Source organism: Oncorhynchus mykiss, chromosome 16, assembly GCF_013265735.2.
Source record: "Oncorhynchus mykiss isolate Arlee chromosome 16, USDA_OmykA_1.1, whole genome shotgun sequence".
NCBI lineage: Eukaryota > Metazoa > Chordata > Actinopteri > Salmoniformes > Salmonidae > Oncorhynchus > Oncorhynchus mykiss.
The window spans coordinates 60,362,970-60,383,327 of NC_048580.1; the positions used below are offsets into that span (position 1 = coordinate 60,362,970).

At 42.1% G+C, this 20,358-nt stretch overlaps 1 protein-coding gene across 1 annotated transcript; it reads left to right on the forward strand.

Moving 5' to 3' along the window:
• Window positions 1-227: 227 nt before the first annotated feature.
• On the forward strand, window positions 228-15,860 carry LOC110492465 (renin). The gene is made up of 9 exons (XM_021566808.2): window positions 228-562; window positions 5,261-5,414; window positions 5,554-5,677; window positions 12,517-12,635; window positions 12,858-13,054; window positions 14,186-14,308; window positions 14,658-14,802; window positions 14,916-15,014; window positions 15,224-15,860. The coding sequence occupies exons 1-9, from the start codon at window positions 486-488 to the stop codon at window positions 15,383-15,385; spliced, it is 1,200 nt and encodes a 399-aa protein (XP_021422483.2). The 5' UTR covers window positions 228-485; the 3' UTR covers window positions 15,386-15,860.
• Window positions 15,861-20,358: the final 4,498 nt, after the last annotated feature.

The window sequence follows — 20,358 nt, forward strand, 5'->3', positions numbered from 1 at the left end:
TACGCCTGGGTAATCCAAATCAGCACCCTTTCCTACTCCTCTGTCCCCCCTAAAGCTTATCCCTTCTCCATCCCCTCCCTCCCCCACCCCAAGGCTCCCACTCCTCTTCTCACAGGCCTTAATCCATGTTCACCCTGCAGCTGTGATGTAAACCCAGCCTGGTCAGAGAGCTCTCTCTCTCGCTCTCTCTCATCCCTGCTTTCTGTCTCCAGTCTGTTCCCAAGGGTCACAGTTCACATCTCACTCTGGGACCTGTTTATCAAGGGAGGGCTGGGTGAGGTAGAAGGGAGGGAAAGAGTTGGTGGACACTTTTAGGGAAGCTCAGAGCTGGTATAAAAAGAGCAGTCAAACAGAGAGAGAGGGGCCAATCTTTCAGAAGATCAGATGTACAACTAGCTGGTTTGCCCGGAGGAACGGTACAAGGAAAACCTAGTCAAGTTAACTTGTGCATCTCCTCGCACACTCCTTCACGCTCCAGGGTCTCCATGGCCCTGCTGATGCAATGCTGGGTGTGTGTGATTACTCTGTCACTCACGATGACCACCAGCCATGCCTTACAAAGGTAACGCCATCTTTTTATTTGTGTTTTTATCACTGTATGTTGTCTACTGTGTAATGAACCTAAATGCTATGGTCCTGATGGGGTCAACTTGGGGTCATGATAGGGGCTGCACCAAATGTTTGATGTATTATAATAATTGAATATGCTTATTTTTTTTATTTAACCTTTAACCAGGAAGGGCTCATTGAGATTTAAAATCTATTTTTCAAGAGCGTCCTGGCCAAGATAGGCAGCACCAAGTCTTTACAAAAATTACAGAAAAAAACAACATGAAAAACTTCAAGTAATCTAGTAAAAACCATAGAATTCACAAGAGTATAACAAAATCAAAAACAGCATATTAAAAACATTGACAGGTCAGGGAATCAGTCTCAAGATCATTCATCAGTGATTTAAAAATACCAATCGGGACAAGTTCTTCCAGTTTAAAAGTATTTTGTAAGGCGTTCCAAGACGATGTCGCAGAGTACTTAAAAGCCCTTTTACCAAATTCAGTTCGGACATTTGGAACAGTTAGCAGGATAAAGTCCAGCGAACGAAGAGAATAGCCACCACATTTCTGAACAATAAAAATGCCAAAATAAAAAGGTAGTAAACCCCAAATGGCTTTGTAAATAAAAGTATACCAGTGCCTGAGCCTACGAGTGACTAGAGAAGGCCAGCCAACCCTGGTATACAAAGTGCAGTGGTGCGTAAGGGTTTTGCAGTTTAAAATAAATCTCAAATTGCCATGGTAAAGGGTGTCAATTGATCTCAAACACTGAGCGGAAGCCTTCATATACAGTGAGGGGGAAAAAAGTATTTGATCCCCTGCTGATTTTTTTACGTTTGCACACTGACAAAGAAATTATCAGTCTATAATTTTAATGGTAGGTTTATTTGAACAGTGAGAGACCGAATAACAACAAAAACATTTAGAAAAACGCATGTCAAAAATGTTATAAATTGATTTGCATTTTAATGAGGGAAATAAGCATTTGACCCCTCTGCAAAACATGACTTAGTACTTGGTGGCAAAACCCTTGTTGGCAATCAGAGGTCAGACGTTTCTTGTAGTTGGCCACCAGGTTTGCACACATCTCAGGAGGGATTTTGTCCCACTCCTCTTTGCAGATCTTCTCCAAGTCATTAAGGTTTCGAGGCTGACGTTTGGCAGCTCCCTCCACAGATTTTCTATTGGATTAAGGTCTGGAGACTGGCTAGGCCACTCCAGGACTTTGGCGATGTCATTTACAAAATAGCCTCCAAAACCCTACTCAACAAATTGGATGCAGTCTATCACAGTGCAATCCGTTTTGTCACCAAAGCCCCATATACTACCCACCATTGCGACCTGTACGCTCTCGTTGGCTGGCCCTCGCTTCATACTCGTCGCCAAACCCACTGGCTCCATGTCATCTACAAGACCCTGCTAGGTAAAGTCCCCCCTTATCTCAGCTCGCTGGTCACCATAGCATCTCCCACCTGTAGCACACGCTCCAGCAGGTATATCTCATAGTCACCCCCAAAACCAATTCTTTCTTTGGCCGCCTCTCCTTCCAGTTCTCTGCTGCCAATGACTGGAACGAACTACGAAAATCTCTGAAACTGGAAACACTTATCTCCCTCACTAGCTTTAAGCACCAACTGTCAGAGCAGCTCACAGATTACTGCACCTGTACATAGCCCACCTATAATTTAGCCCAAACAACTACCTCTTTCCCAACTGTATTTAATTTATTTAGCTCCTTTGCACCCCATTATTTTTATTTCTACTTTGCACATTCTTCCATTGCAAAACTACCATTCCAGTGTTTTACTTGCTATATTGTATTTACTTTGCCACCATGGCCTTTTTTTGCCTTTACCTCCCTTCTCACCTCATTTGCTCACATTGTATATAGACTTGTTTATACTGTATTATTGACTGTATGTTTGTTTTACTCCATGTGTAACTCTGTGTCGTTGTATCTGTCGAACTGCTTTGCTTTATCTTGGCCAGGTCGCAATTGTAAATGAGAACTTGTTCTCAACTTGCCTACCTGGTTAAATAAAGGTAAAATAAATAAATAAATGTGCTTCTTCTTGAGCTACTCCTTTTTTGCCTTGGCCGTGTGTTCTGGGTCATTGTCATGCTGGAATACCCATCCACGACCCATTTCCAATGCCCTGGCTGAGGGAAGGAGATTCTCACAAGATTTGACGGTACATGGCCCCATCCATCGTCGGTGAAGTTGTCCTGTTCCCTTAGCAGAAAAACACCCCCAAAGCATAATGTTTCCACCTACATGTTTGACGGTGGGGATGGTGTTCTTGTGGTCATAGGCAGCATTCCTCCTCCTCCAAACACGGCGAGTTGAGTTGATGCCAAAGAGCTCCATTTTGGTCTTATCTGACCACAACACTTTCACCCAGTTGTCCTCTAACTCATTCAGATGTTCATTGGCAAACTTCAGACGGGCATGTATATGTGCTTTCTTGAGCAGGGGGACCTTGTGGGCGCTGCAGGATTTCAGTCCTTCACGGCGTAGTGTGTCACCAATTGTTTTCTTGGTGACTATGATCCCAGCTGCCTTGAGATCATTGACAAGATCCTCCCGTGTAGTTCTGGGCTGATTCCTCACTGTTCTCATGATCATTGCAACTCCATGAGGTGAGATCTTGCATGGAACCCCAGGCCGAGGAAGAATGACAGTTATTTTGTGTTTCTTCCATTTGCGAATAATCACACCAACTGTTGTTACCTTCTCACCAAGCTGCTTGGCGATGGTCTTGTAGCCCATTCCAGCCTTGTGTAGGTCTACAATCTTGTCCCTGACATCCTTGGAGAGCTCTTTGGTCCTGGCCATGGTGGAGAGTTTGGAATCTGATTGATTGCTTCTGTGGACAGGTGTCTTTTATACAGGTAACAAACTGAGATTAGGAGCACTCCCTTTGAGAGTGTGCTCCTAATCTCAGCTCATTACCTGTATAAAAGACACCTGGGAGCCAGAAATCTTTCAGATTGAGAGGGGGTCAAATACTTATTTCCCTCATTAAAATGCAAATCAATTTATAAATTTTTTTACATGTTTTTCTGTTCAAATAAACCAACCATTAAAATTATAGACTGATCATTTCTTTGTCAGTGGGCAAACGTACAAAATCAGCAGGGGATCAAATACTTTTTTTCCCTCACTGTATACAATATCCCCATTGTCTAGTAAAGGCCTAAACGTAGCTGATACTAGCCTCCTTCTGGCTTCAAAAGAAAAACAGGCCTTATTCCTAAAATAAAATCCCAATTTCAGCTTCAATTTTTTTGTAAGTTGTCGTTTATGCAATTTAAAGAGGCCGTCATCAATTCAAATTCCAAGATATTTATATGAGGTTACAACCTCAATCTCCTTGCCCTGACAGGTAGTAATAGGTGAAAGGTTCAGAGGTCTTATGCTGTATTAATAGAAGGGGAAGGGCTATAAGACCCCTCCCCCACTACATTTATAGGGTCCTGGACTACAGATTAGCAATAAATATTCATTATAAGGTTTAATACGGTTCCACAGTTATTTTCTAGTCTCTGCTCCTTATAAGAAACGGTCTGAGAGATGTGTGAGTTATTGCTGTCAAAACAGGGTGTCTGTGAGAAAGCGCCTCAAGGCTAAAAGAGATTCATAGACACAGAACCCTGCAGGGGAGTGTAAGAGACAAGCCATACCACTATAAAGCAACTTGGGGATTGGAAAATTATTGCTGAGCCCTTAGAAAACACTGGAACTATTGTTCTCTCCTGTTTAACTGTATATGCATGGTCTCATGAGTAGAAGGTGTTGACGTAGGCAGTAACATTACTAGGAGTTGACTGCAAGCACATTAAAAGCAACTTGGACTTTTCCTATTTTGCAGAACTCAGAAGAGACATCGGTTGTATGTTTGATGTTTGACTTCTATCTACAGCTGTATTTGGATTAAAATTGATATGATTTATAAGTGCACATTTTGAGTAGTCCTTATAAATTACGGAGCCCAGAAAAGTGGAACCAACAATCCTTCTCTGCAATGTGTAATGAACCTCAATATGAATTTATTTCTGGTTAGCAATTAAATAACTCACTGAGATTGTTTTCTAATTAAATGGTCAAAAATAAAATAGCTTCCCAGCGAAGAACAATTTCTCAAGCAATAATTTTTCTAGGACTGTCTGGGAGTGATCTGAGAGGGGAGCGGAAAACTGAAAACTATTGACAGAGAGGTTTGGAACTCTATCTTATTGGTCTAACTTATTTACCAGGCAGGCCAAAACTCCATCCCACCAAAATAGGCAGACATTTATTTTCAAACTGCTCTTAAAATGAAAGGCTATTATCCTAATTTTCACAATTTCACAGTATTATTCCAGCCTCATGGTGTGGAAATATTATTATTTTTAAACCAGGAAAATCATGTTTTTGACTGCTCTGGGTCGTTAAAATAGACAGTGAAGAAGCTTGAATGGATACTTTGAGGTGTTTTATCAATTTAAACCAGACTATTTTTCCAAACTAAATCAATTGCGAATGTGTATTTTGGCAGAGCTGTAGAAACAATGTTATACAGACATGGGGACACATGGTCTCATGTTAACAATGGCCCATGATTGCACAATGCATTGTATACCGCCCAGTCCCATCCCACCCCTGCTCACTTCCTATGTATCATTCTATTGGATGATCTTTCCTCACTGTCGTCATATCTAATCAGGATCAGTCTGAAGAAGATGCCCTCCATAAGAGAAACCCTACATGAGATGGGCGTGTCTCCAGCACAGTTATTCGCTGAATTGGCCCAGAAGAGCAAAGATGACCTCTCCCCCAGCAACGGGACAGCCCCCACCCCCCTCACCAACTACCTGGATGTGAGAGACACTGCACTGATCACCCATACTGTAGATGCAATTGACATGGAAACATTATGTTCCAAATGAGAGAACACAAAGCACGTGCCAAACTCAGTTGGGTAAATTATTCATTGCTGCTTCTTCTCTCTGCTTCCAGACCCAGTACTATGGGGAGATCAGTATTGGTTCTCCTGCCCAGATGTTCAATGTAGTGTTTGATACAGGCTCAGCCAACCTGTGGGTGCCCTCATACAGTTGTTCCCCTCTCTATACTGCCTGCTGTAAGTACAGTGCACACAAACACACCCACACCCACACATTCAGAGACGTCATGCCCATAGGGGGCACAGGGGCAAGAGCCCCCACAGATCTGTCCTCTTGAAAACATTTTTTATCTGTAATACTACTAGCCACCTACACATTTTATGAAGTTGGCTTTAGCTAACCCAGATAGGTTTCCAAATTCCCAACCTCATAACTAGCTACCAAGAAGCCAACAATCAAGTTAGAGTAGCTAGCTTATCTAACTACAAGTAACTGCCAAAATAAAGGAAACACAGGTAATGCGACACAATTTTTCCACGAGAAAATCCATAATTTGGTGTTTTATTGATGGTGGTGGAAAACACTGTCTCAGGCGCCGCTCTAGAATCTCCCAAAAGTGCAAGGGTGTAACTTTCACTGGGGATGGGGGGGACTTGACCCCTCCCACATTCTAAAATTGCATTTTTGCCCCACCCCCCTAGTTTTAAAATTGCACTGTGATACAAAAAGCAGCATCGGTGTTGCTTTAGGAACATGCGGACGCCTCTGAGTGGTCAGTCGGCTGTTTGCCGATATCAGACGGCTGGATTTAGGACTGCGTGGACACCACAGAGTGTACGGACAGGCTGTGTGAAGGCAAAGCTATTATTATAGGGCCAGCACGGTGCTGTTGTCTGCAGCTGCCGTCTCTGTGTGTTGCACTTTTTCCCTGAGTTATAAAAGCAAGCAGAGCAGAAACTCGCTTCTCTTTATTTGACTGGTAAATTGACTAAGCTAGTTTTTGCCAGTTGATGTACCATTAGAGCTAGCTAGCTCACTAACTTTACTATTATTTTTGCCTCAATCACACTAGACCTGAATCAAATGATGAAACCAGTGGCCAAACTGAAGACCGATATGCTGAAGTTTTTTTACAGCGCATTGTGAGTTTTTATTAGTCAGTATAGCAATGTAACAGCTATTGAGCTGTCAGTTTCCATTGCTAATTCTCTACTTTTCACATGGACACGGTATAAACAGCTCTACAGGCTACAGTGTCATGGTGCACAGTCAGTACACAACACTATGCTCATCATGTCTTAGCACGATCAGATGGTGACAGGTGTCCCAGGAAGGTCAGACAGCCAGGGAAGACCAGTCTACAGAGCTGAAGTGAATTTTGCAGAGTATTATTATAACAATCAGTTAACGGATACAACATTCATTTTTTTTGTTGATGGGTAGGCTATAGCCTGGGATCTGGGAATAATGGGCATTTCAATTATTGAACCATTGATTATATTCTTGGGTAATATAATGTATAAATGTACATCATGGTAAGACTTTGTCATGCCTCTGAGTAGGATCCGATGGTGACAGGGGTCTCAGCATGTCAGGCAAACATGGGAAGACAGGCTGTGACGGCACTGAGGTTAACTTTTTTTGCAGAAACAACATTTTATTAACACTGGACAAGCCGGAAGCTTCAAAGATGTAAACTATTTTAAGTCTAACAAAGTTAGTTGATTTCTAAACTGGATCGAGGGTTGATAGAGGCTTTTCCCGATGACACATAACAGGTCAAACAAAAACGTGAGGAAGACCTGGGAGGCACTGTTGATAGTGATTGTGGATGGTCATATACTGTAGATGGTCATATAATCTCAGACATAAATTACTGCAGTTTAAGAACATCCATCGAACATCCTATATACCAGTTAAACTTAATATCATGCACTCAGAAATATCATTTCTCTGCTGAAGGTGTAAAACATGGAAGGGGACATACTGTATTTGAATATGTTATGATCTTGTGAAGGTAAAGATGATGTTCTGTAATCTCAGCATGTCTACAGATTTTCCCTTCTCCCTGTTTTTGTTTGCTTGGAAATGTTGATACTGGAGACTGTTATCAGAAAAAAAACGTGGTAACCTAGCATTAATGGCTAATGATGCATTGCCATTAATTGAAAGGTTGGTTATCCTAGAACAATGTCACAATGGATGGCAAAAATGTCAAGTTTTGCATCACTATATTTGATTTATTACAATGTTAAGGGTATAATGTGCAAATTCCCAAAGGTCTGGTTGCCTTAAATGGAATACTGTATGACAATAGGGGTCTATATTGAAAACATTCAACATTTTTTTGTCAAGCTGTCACAAACAATTTATTTATTTATTTTTTATTTCATGAGACACCTGTCTGATTTTCACCTGTCTCAGTGGACTAATGCATTGAGGACTCCGGGGTGACGCCACAGTCCAAGAATATGGGGATTGTGGCTCAGATGCACAAGGAACATCTCTCTCCAGAATGCGCTCTCTCCCGCCATTTCATGGGTTCACAGTTTCATAAACTTAATTGTGTGCATTGTTCACTGTGTCTATAAATTCCCCATTCCATATATCACAAGTACTAGTTTACATTTACTGTTAATTGCTATAATTTTGAATCTGTGACGTTTGTTTGGTTTTGGTAATTTATTTTAATGCATTCAATTTATAATTATTATTACAACAGTCATTTACCATTTTTCATTGTCGGAGTGTCTTGAAGAACTCACAACCTATGATACACTTGTGAGAAACAAGTTTTTGTTTATTTCATTCCATTTATGAGTTTTGTCAGTTCATTCATTGTCTTTTGTTTGAAATGCTCCAGTCAATGGTGAGTAAGGACGCACACCTGGTTACGAATATAGAAGTAGGACTAGTCTACCTGGCCTGGGCACAAATGTAGGCCTTTAAATGTGCCCATTTGGAGATGTCTGATAGGATTTCTAATTGTCTTGACTCACCACCCCTAATGAGCTTCTCAAAGGAATTTTTCTTCACCTTAAACAGCAAGTAAATTAAGTCTATTTTTAGAATCAATTGAGAATGACAATAGTTTCTCAAAGTATTTGAACAATGTACAGTTGAAATGGGAAGTTTACATAGTGGGAAGTTTACATACACGCCAAATACATTTAAATTCAGTTTTTCACAATTCTTGACATTCAATCCGAGTAAAAATTCCCTGTCTTAATGAATTACTATTATTCTGACATTTTATCTACTATTATCTACTATTATTCTGACATTTGTGAAATGTCAGAATAATAGTAGAGATAATTATTTATTTCATAATTTATTACCACATTCCCAGTGGGTCAGAAGTTTACATACACTTAATTAGTATTTAGAAGCATTGCCTTTAAATTGTTTAACTTGGGTCAAACGTTTCGGGTAGCCTTCCACAAGCTTCCCACAATAAGTTGGGGGAATTTTTGCTCATTCCTCCTGACAGATCTGGTGTAACTGTTTAAAGGCACAGTCAACTTAGTGTATGTAGTAAACTTCTGACCCACTAGAATTGTGATACAGTGAAATTATTTGTCTGTAAAAAATTGTTTGAAAAATTACTTTTTACAAATACAATTTACATACTGCTCTAATAGATCCACAGATGACGCAATCTCTACTGCAATCCACACTGCCCTTTCACACTTGCACTAAAGAAACGCCTATGTGAGAATGCTATTATTTGACTACAGCTCATTGTTCACCACACGGGGGCCCCTCAGGGGTGTGTGTTCAGTCCCCTCCTTTACTCCCTGTTCACTCATGACTGCACGGCCAGGCACGACTCCAAAACCATCATTAAGTTTGCAGATGACACAATAGTGGTAGGCCTGATCACCGACAACGATGAGACCGCCTATAGGGAGGAGGTCAGAGACCTGACCGTGTGGTGCAAGGACAACAACCTCTCCCTCAACGTGAGCAAGACAAAGGAGATTATTGCGGACTACAGGAAAAGAAGGACCGAGCACACCCCCATTCTCACCAACAGCGCTACAGTGGAGCAGGTTGAGAGCTTCAAGTTCCTTGGTGTCCACATCACCAACAAACTAACATGGTTAAGCACACCAAGACAGTTGTGAAGAGGGCACAACAAATATATTCCCCCTCAGGAGACTAAAATGTGGCATGGGTCCTCAGATCCTTAAGGTTTTACAGCTGCACCATCGAGAGCATCCTGACGGGTTTCATTACTGCCTGGTTTTGCAACTGCTTGGCCTCCGACCGCAAGGCACTACAGAGGCCAGTGCATACAGCCCAGTATTCACCAGGGCCAAGATTCTTGCCATTCAGGACCTCTATACCAGGCAGTGTCAGAGGAAGGCCCTAAAAATTGTCAAGGACTCCAGCCACCCTATTCATAGACTGTTCTCTCTGCTACTGCACGGCAAGCGGTACCAGAGCACCAAGTCTAGGTCTAAGAGGCTTCAACCCACAAGTCATAAGACTATTTGCATTGCCCCGCCTTCTACACTGCTGCTACTCTGTTAGTATCAATGCATAGTCAGTTTAATAACTCTATGTACAGTTGAAGTCGGAAGTTTACATACACCTTAGCCAAATACATTTAAACTCAGTTTTTCACAATTCCTGACAATGTTTTGGGTAGCCTTCCACAAGCCTCCCACAATAAGTTGGGTGAATGTTGGCCCATTCCACCTGACAGAGCTGGTGTAACTGAGTCAGGTTTGTAGGCCTCCTTGCTCGCACATGCTTTTTCAGGTCTGCTCACAAATTTTCTATGGGATTGAGGTCAGGTCTTTGTGATGGCCACTACAATACCTTGACTTTGTTGTCCTCAAGCCATCTTGCCACAACTTTGGAAGTATGCTTGGGGTCATTGTCCATTTGGAAGACCCATTTGCGACCAAGCTATAACTTCCTGACTGATGTCTTGAGATGTTGCTTCTATATATCCACATAATTTTCCATCCTCATGATGTCATCTATTTTGTGAAGTGCACCAGTCCCTCCTGCAGCAAAGCACCCCCACACCATGATGCTGCCACCCCCATGTTTCACGGTTGGGATGGTGTTCTTCGTCTTGCAAGCGTCCTCCTTTTTCCTCCAAAGATAACGACGGTCATTATGGCCAAACAGTTCTATTTTTGTTTCATCAGACCAGAGTACATTTCTCCAAAAAGTACGATCTTCGTCCCCATGTGCAGTTGCAAACCGCAGTCTGTATTTTTTATGGCGGTTTTGGAGCAGTGGCTTCTTCCTTGCTGAGCGGCCTTTCAGGTTATGTCGACATAGGACTCCTTTTACTGTGGATATAGATACTTTTGTACCTGTTTCCTCCAGCATCTTCACAAGGTACTTTGTTGTTGATTCGCACTTTTTCGCACCAAAGTACGTTCATCTCTAGGAGACAGAAAGCGTCTCCTTCCTGAGCGGTATGACGGCCATGTGGTCCCACAGTGTTTATACTTGCATACTATTGTTTGTACAGATGAACGTGTTACCTTCGGGTGTTTGGAAATTGATCCCAAGGATGAACTAGACCTGTGGAGGTCTACACTTTTTATTCTGAGGTGTTATTCTGATTTCTTTCGATTTTCCCATGTCAAGAAAAGAGGCACTGAGTTTGAAGGTAGGCCTAGAAATACATCCACAGGTACACCTCCAATTGACTCAAGTGATGTCAACTAGCCTATCAGACGCTTATAAAGTCAACTTAGTGTATGCACAGTCAACTTAGTGTATGTAAACTTCTGACCCACTGGAATTGTGATACAGTGAATTATAAGTGAAATAATCTGTATGTAAACAATTGTTGGAAACATTTCTTGTGTCATGCACAAAGTACATGTCCTAATCGACTTGCCAAAACTATAGTTTGTTAACAAGAAATTTGTGGAGTGTTTGAAGAAACTAGTTTTAATTACTCCAACCTAAGTGTATGTGGTGCCCCTGCACATTGACTCTGTATCAACTCTATATCTGACATGGTACAGGTGTCATTTTTTTAAAGCCCATAACCATGTGTGTGAAGTGTGTACTTTTGTTACAAAGTAGATGTATTTAATACTGCAAGAAACCTGATTTAGCCGACTGCTGTAAAAGGTTAATTGCTTACTTAATTCAGGAACCATGCATGGAAGAACCTGCTTTCAAAATACTTTGTATGCCTCATTTACTCAAGTGTTTCCATTATTTTGGCAGTTAGCTGTATCTTAGCTGGCATGCCTGCTGACAAGGATGGTAGACTTTATAAAAGCGAGCCATAACTAAATGTACTAAATAAGACTCACATTCCTTTCAATATTTTACCCAGGTTTTAGCAGAGATGCAGAGAAGCATATTAAGTGTCTCTAGATAGCAGGAAAAAGATGTTTCAGGTGTTTGAATAATGTAAAATTCTCAACCCCCGAGCCATGCTAGCGTACTTTGTGCCACCTCTTATTTTTGGGGTGCATGATGGCCCTACACACATGCACACGCACGCACGCACGCACACACACACACACACACACACACACACACACACACACACACACACACACACACACACACACACACACACACACACACACACACATTTTACATATTTTATTTGAATCCACTAATCAAATTTACAAAAAAAGGATCCAACCATTTCATAGATCACCGTATGCATGGCATTCAAGGATACAGAAAGCACCTCCTTCACCAACCAGCGAGGCTGCCCACAACAGCTGAACAGAACAGTACCTACCCAATAGCTTTTCCCTAGTTTTTGTCAGGCCCGCAATCTGGAGGCCATGCACTGCAAGCCTGTGTACGTGGCCGAGACTGCCAAATATCAGAGCCTCCAGCTTGCACCTACACCCGAGGGTGTCCAAGCATGCCACAAGGAGCTGGTACTTATGCAGCTTCTCTGCAATGGCCTGCTACATGTAGCCGTCAAATGAGCAGCCCATTTCCAAAATGAGCACACCCCCCCCCCCTGGCCTCCCACACACACACACAAAACCTGTATGTTTAATTGCTTCACCAGAGATAAGGATGTTCCTGGATGATTATGACACAATGACCTTTGAACTCACAGTTACCCACAACAGATATGACAGTTCTAAGTCCCGGACGCACATCAAGAACGGGACAGGTTTCTCCATCCAGTATGCCTCTGGAAACGTCAGGGGATTCCTGAGTGAGGATGTGGTTGTGGTGAGTGTAACGTAACACCACTCTAAGAAAATAATCTTTGTACCCTTTCTCCTCATCTGTTTCCTATCATCCCTTTTAAACATGCTTTTTTTGTGATCAATACGGGAATAATGGTAGACATTGCCCATAAGTACTGATCTACCGAAGGATTATCTTACTAGGGGTAAAACCTGGATCTAGGTATTGAGGGACAATTTATATCTTACTCTGTGCATTCTCCAGGTGGGTGGCATCCCAGTGGTCCAGGTATTTGCAGAGGCCACAGCCCTGCCTGCCATCCCCTTCATCTTTGCCAAGTTTGACGGAGTCCTTGGGATGGGCTACCCCAACGTGGCCATCGACGGTATCACCCCTGTGTTCGACCGCATCATGTCCCAGCACGTCCTCAAGGAGGAGGTCTTCTCTGTCTATTATAGCAAGTAGGTGATATGACTGTCACTGTTTTATATCGGGCCTGATTCAGACTTGAGATAAGTAGACTTCTTTTTACTTAAAAACGGCTGCTTTGGACCTTAATCTCAATATCAAATCATTTCTAGGTACCAATTACGTACCTTACTGTGATTGTTTTCAAATTGAAATGGTCAATAAGAATCAAACATAGCTTCTTAGGAAAGAGACATTTCTCAAGCAATAATTTAGCTAGGACTGTCTTTAAATGGTCTGAGTGGAGAGGGGAAAACTGAGAACTACCTGACATTGGCAGAGAGGTTTGGAACTCTATTTCTTATTGGTCTATTAACTTATTTATTGCCTGGTGGTGTCACCTGGCAGGCCAAGACTCCATCCCACCAAGACAGGCAGACATGTCCTTTTCAAACAGCTATTACACTAAAAGGGCATTATCATAATTTTCACAGTATTACTCCAACCTCCTTTAAGTCCATGTTTAATAAAATATTTGCCTACTTTAGCAATGTCACTGCATTTCCAGGCTACTATAGTGAAATTTAGATGAAACAGTCATACCCACTGGGCACGGATGTCATTTCAATGTCTACTTTTGATTTACATTTTGTTGAGTCCAGAGGAGGCTGGTGGGAAGAGTTATAGGAGGACAGGCTCATTATGATAGCTGGAATGGAATCAATAGAATGGTACCAAACACATGGAAACAACGTGTTTGACTCCATTCTATTGATACCATTCCAGTCATTACAATGACCGTCCTCCTATAGCTCCTCCTACCAGCCTCTTCTGGTTGAGTCATCAACTATCGTGAATTCAAAGTGAAATCAACAAAAATTGTCACCACATCATTGACGAAGTTCTCTTCTGTTGATGACTTTTTGCAAACCCAATCAGTTTTCCACATTGATTCAACATCACAAAGATTTATTTGGTTGAAGTGAAGTGAAAACAATGCCGATTCAATCAGGTTTTGCCCACTGGGTGGTCCCCGTTCAGAATGACTGAGCTTATTACAACTTTTTGGCACCACTAAGGCAGAGGGCGGCTTGAGAACGTGCACAACAATGGCATGATGCAACCGATTGATGGAGGTGCAACCTATGAATAGTAATCCGGGCCATCTGTTTTTCTTCTCTCAGGGACCCAATGCACAAACCAGGTGGGGAGCTAGTGATGGGAGGAACAGACCCAGAGTACTACACTGGTACCTTCAACTACATGGGCACCAGTGAGACAGGAAAATGGGAGGTCAGCATGAAAGGGTGAGATGTGACAGCTATGTGTGCATGTGCAATAGTGGAGGCTGGTTGGAGGAGCTATAGGAGGACAGGCTCATTGTGATGGCAAGAATGGAATAAATGGAATGCTATCAAATATATGGAAACCACGTTTGACTCCGTTCCACTAATTCCAGTCCAGCCATTACAATGAGCCCGTCCTCCTATAGCTCTTCTCACCAACCTCCACTGATGTGCAAGTTGTCTGTCTGTCTCTGTCTGTTTGTTTGTTTATCTGTGGGTCAGTATATACACATTTGCCAGGGTCAATGAACTTTACATGTGCATGTGTGTGTAATTGTCTCTCTCTCTTTTTCTCTCTCTCCTCTCCCAGGGTGACAGTGGGGGAGGATATGCTGTTCTGTAAGGAAGGCTGTACGGCAGTGATTGACACAGGCTCCTCCTACATCACAGGCCCCGCCTCCTCTGTGTCTGTACTGATGAAAACCATTGGAGCCACAGAACTGGCAGAGGGAGGGGTATGTACATCTCAGAGCCACAGACTGTATCTTTATTGCCTAAACAGTCTCTTAACTAGAATCTTACCTTACCTTATGGGCGGAATAAGATGTGTTGTTTGCTCTCCTTTCAGTACACTGTAAACTGTGACCTGGTGAAGTCCTTACCCAGTGTCACCTTCCACCTCGGAGGACATGAGTACTCCCTCACTGAGGATGACTACATCTTATGGGTAAGTAACGGAAATTGGCACAACTGGGATATACTGTACAGATACAGAGCAAATGTCATGTTTACCTTTGTAGCTACTATGTCATGTTTACCTTTGTAGCTACTATGTCATGTTTACATTGTGTTATAGATGTGACATGTATGTTTTCTAAATACACATTTCTGGAAGTCTTTACCAGTATCTTGTTATGATTTGCTCTCCGTCTGTAGCAATCTCAGTTTGGAGAGGACATCTGTAGTGTGACCTTTAGGGGTTTGGATGTGCCGCCTCCTACTGGCCCTATCTGGATCCTGGGAGCCAACTTCATCGCCCGCTACTACACAGAGTTTGACCGTCGCAACAACCGCATAGGCTTCGCCACAGCAGTCTGACAGGAGCCTCTGCTTAGCCACCAAGCTTTCACTCTCTCTTGCTCTTACTTCCTCCATACTCTCTTTGTCTCTGTTACTGTCTCTTACTATCAGCCTGTATTTCTCACTTACACTCTCTTACACTCTATTATTACGTTTCTCTGTCTCTTTATCACAGGGCCTGCCCTTTGTCCCCATCTTTTTTTACACTTCTTGCATTCTGCCATGTCAAGTCATCATTTTTTATTAAATCTGTGCCAATTGCACTTTTCACCTCTTATCACCCAATCAGAATATATCTTTGTTTTTAGTTGACGATCATTGACGTGCAGCTAACAACAACACACTTATTTTGTGTTATATATCCCATGGCATGCTGATGTCATGTCATACAGTTACATTTTTTTTAACAATCCCCATGTAATAGCACTGTCTACAATGTCATGATGTAACAAGAATAAAGCTTATTTAATGGACATGTCTATATTATTGTTATTGTCTGCAGTCAATGAATTTTGTTTGCACTCTAAGTTCTCAGAATGTCTGTTTTTCATCAGGGGAGACTCCAGCAGAAAACAAAGTGTTCCTCATTCACTGACCGCAGAAACACGAGCATCTTAATGTCTGTACAGAAATAAACTATCCAGATGTCTTCTATTTTGAGTCACAATATTAATATGATTTATCCTCTGAAGTTGAGCTAGAGATGAATTGATATCAGACAGTGTTTAAGTCCTTAGTTCTGGCAGGCTTTGGTCTACAGAGTGTGGATCTAATGTGGGAACTGATGGTGTGAAAATAGCACACACTGTATGTGTAGGATCCAAGGGTGGATGTAGAAAACCGGTTGAGTGATTTATCTTCTGTTCTGCTGTTCCCGCCACACTAAAGATGCCTTTCACAGCATAGTGTTGTCTCTCTCTCTCATTTCTCTCTTTTCTCTCTTTTCATTCTTTCTCTTCACTCTCTCCACTCTCTTCTCTCTCTTCACTCTTTTCTCTCTCTTCATTCTCTCTCTCTTCATTCTCTCTCTTCCTTCTCTCTTTTTTCTCTTCATTCTCTCTCTCTTTTCTCTATCTTCCCTCTCTTTTCTCTATACCTTCTCACTCTCTTTTTTCTCTCTTCTCTCCCTCTCTCAATTATTTGTTTTCTCTCACCATGTGCCAGCTGGCTAGGACATTATTTATAAAACGTGTATGAGCTAGTGTATTTTTCCACAACATTTGTAGACAAATACAAATTCTCTGCCCACCATTCATGCTGGTAAGAGGGGTGAAGCAATTCAACTTCAGCAAAACTTAACATTTACTGTAATGTAGAGTGATTTCTCTGAAACGAAACAGGACAGGATGGAAATGTCCCATGATGTCCTCAAGGAAACATAAGGCCATTTCAGTGTACATCTCAACCACAAAGGTCAGAGGTCATGATCAATCACAGGTCGGAAAGGTCAATCAACCTGTCACTGGAGGATGACTTTGAAAGTGAAACCTGCTCTGCAAACAGAATTACCGGAAGACAGACTCTGTTCTTCTTGTATCTTTAACCTCCATTATAGCTAGTAGACACACAAAGAGATAAAAAGACAATAAATGCAGTCATATTTGATGCAAACTGTTGTGGAGTTATTTTCAGAGGGAAAGTCCGCCCAGTGATGTGGGGTATAGAGAATAAAGATATCTAGACTGGAAGATGAACAATAATTTCCTTGCCTTCATCCAGGCACATCCATGAATTGTTCAACTAAGATATTATCTGGAAAAATGTGTTTTGAGGTTAAGGTGAAGATACTAGCACTGCTACTTTTAATGCTGGTACTTTTGAACATACTGTACAAGTATTCTCTCTACATGACTCTACAAAACATCTCCATTTCATTTAGCACTAGATCTGTAGTGGCTTTAGAATGGAAGCACATGTTATGTTTTACATAATTCTATGTTGAGGAGGAACATCGAATTACCAAAGGTTATTGTCAAGTATTTCCTGGAATATGCTGTGTTTATGAACTGTGGTCTGCGTTGAACCTGAGGGACACAAACCATGTTCCATCTGACCAATTCTCACAGTGGCATCATAAGGATTTGAACAGGAACTGTATTTAACCAATAGAACAGGTAATATGCATCTTGCACTTATTGTACAGTAGACTGATCAAAAATATAAACACAACAGGCAAACAAGTTCAACGATTTTTACTGAGTTACAGGTTATATAAGGAAATCAGCCAATTGAAATAAATTCATTAGGCCCTAATCTATGGGTTTCACATGACTGGGAATACAAATATGCATCTGTTGGTCACAGATACCTTAATCAGAAACTTGTCAGTATCTGGTGTGACCACCATTTTCCACATGCAGCACAACAAATCTCCTTCGCATAGAGTTAATCAGGCTGTGGAATGTTGTCCCACTTCTCTTTATTGGCTGTGCAAAGTTGCTGGATATTGGACGGAACTGGAACACACTGTTGTACACGTCAATCCAGAGCATCCCAAATGTGCTGAATGGGTGACATGTCTGGAGGGTATGCAGGCCATGGAAGAACTGGGACATTTTCAGCTTCCAGGAATTGTGAACAGATCCTTGCGACATAGGACCATCAGAATGCTGAAACGTGAGGGGATGGTGGAGGATGACTGGTACAACAATGGACATCACGATCTCATCACGTTATCTCTGTTGGAGGTGGCTTATGGTATAGAAATTAACATTCAGTTCTCTGGCAACAGCTCTGGTGGACATTCCTGCAGTCAGTTTGCCAATTACACTCTCCCTCAAAACTTGAGACATCTGTGGCATTGTGTTGTGTGACAAAACTACACATTTTAGAGTGGCCTTTTATTGTCCCCAGCACACGGTGCACCTGGGTAATGCGTATGTTGTTTAATCAGCTTCTTGATATGTCACACATGTCAGGTGGATGTATTATCTTGGCAAAGGAGAAATGCTCACTAACAGGGATGTAAAACAAATTTGTGCACAAAATCTGAGAGAAATAAGCTTTTTGTGTGCATGGATAATTTCTGGGATCTTTTATTTCAGCTCATGAAACATCGGACCAACACCTTACATGTAACACAAATATAAATGTAACGTGTACATTACAGGTGGAGAGAGTATTGAAATACACTATATACACAAAGTATTTTATCTTATTTCAGCCCCAAGTTCACAAATACTTCTCTGCTTTGCTGTGTGTGGAGCACATTTATCTTATTCATCTGTAGTTTGTGTGTAGGGCAACATCTGTAGGTGTCTGACCTCGGTTATATACATTCAAAAGGCTGCCCTAACTTTGCACATTTTCAGTAGCACCTTGGGTAGTGAACCTCATCTTCTAAAATGTAAAGACAAGGAGAATGTCTCCAACCCATTGTGAATGGAAGGGTGGGGTAGCAGAGATGTCAATGCCATGATGTCCGATTGATTATTTGTGTCATTATTCCCTGGGGTTATCCCGAATAAGGCGGTGTATGGTTGGGGTCAATTGTTTGATCGCAGGCCCTGGATAAAGTATTGAAAATGCCGGACCAAAAATAAAGACGGACATTCCCATAACATATGATATAATGTAGCAGGAACCGGATGGCACTCCACACTGCCCTTTCCCACCTGGACAAAAGGAACACCTAAGTGAGAATGCTGTTCATTGACTACAGCTCATCCTTCAACACCATAGTGCCCACAAAGGTCACTACTAAGCTAAGGATCCTGGGACTAAACACCTCCCTCTGCAACTGGATCCTGGAATTCCTGACGGACTGCCCCCAGGTGGTAAAGGTAGGCAACAACACATCTGCCGCACTGATTCTCAACACGTTGGCCCCTCAGGGGTGCATGCGTAGTCCCCTCCTATACTCCCTGTTCACCCACGACAGCGTGGCCAAGCACGACTCCAACACCATCGTTAAGTTAGCTGATGACACAACAGTGGTAGGCCTGATCACCAACAACAATGAGACAACCTATAGGGAGGAGGTCAGAGACATGGCAGTGTGGTGCCAGGACAACAACCTCTCCCTCAACGTGAGCAAGACAAAGGAGATGATCGTGGACTACGGGAAAAGGAGGGCCGAAAATGCCCCCATTCACATCAACGGGGCTCTAGTGGAGAGAGAGTTGAGGGGTTCAAGGTTCCTTGGTGTCCACATCACCAACAAACTATGATGGTCCAAACACACCAAGACGGTCGTGAAGAGGGCACATCAACAACTTTTCCCTCTCAGAAGACTGAAAAGATTTGGAATGGGTTCCCATATTCTCAAAAAGTACTACAGCTATACCATCGAGAGCATCCTGACTGGTTGCAACACCGCCTGGTATGGCAAAAACTTGGCATCCGACCGCAAGGCGCTACAGAGGGTATTGCGCACGGCCCAGTACATCATTGGGGCCAAGCTTCCTGCCATCCAGGACCTATATACTAGGCGTATCAGATTAAGGCCCCAAAAATGTGGGTTGGGGTCAATTTTTTCACCCAAGTCATAGACTATTCTATCTACTACCGCACGGCAAGCGGTACCGGAGTGCCAAGTCTAGGTCCAAATGGCTCCTTTACAGCTTCTACCCCCAAGCCATAAGACTACTGAACAATTAATCAAATGGCCACCTGGACTATTTACATTGAACCCCCACCCCCTTTGATTGTACCCTGCTGCTATTTGCTGTTTATTATCTATGCATAGTCACTTTACCCCTACCCACATGTACAAATTAGCTTGACTAACCTGTTCCCCTGCACATTGACTCGACACCGGTACCCCCTGTTTATAGCCTCGGTATTGTTATTTTAGTCATTTTACTTTTTATTGAAAAAATTACTTTATGTAATTTAGTAAATATTTTCTTAACTCTATTTCTTGAAGTGCATTTTTGGTTAAGGGCTTGTAAGTAAGCATGTCACGGTAAGGTTGTGTTTGGCCTATGTGACAATTACAATTTAATTGGATTTGATTTGGCACCTAATCCAATGTTGGGTTAATTTTTGAC

Coding starts and splice junctions, on each gene's coding strand:
- LOC110492465 (XM_021566808.2), top strand. CDS start 486: ATGGCCCTGCTGATGCAATGCTGGGTGTGTGTGATTACTCTGTCACTC. Junction 563..5,260: donor ACCAGCCATGCCTTACAAAG/GTAACGCCATCT, acceptor ATATCTAATCAG/GATCAGTCTGAAGAAGATGC. Junction 14,803..14,915: donor CAGAACTGGCAGAGGGAGGG/GTATGTACATCT, acceptor CTCTCCTTTCAG/TACACTGTAAACTGTGACCT.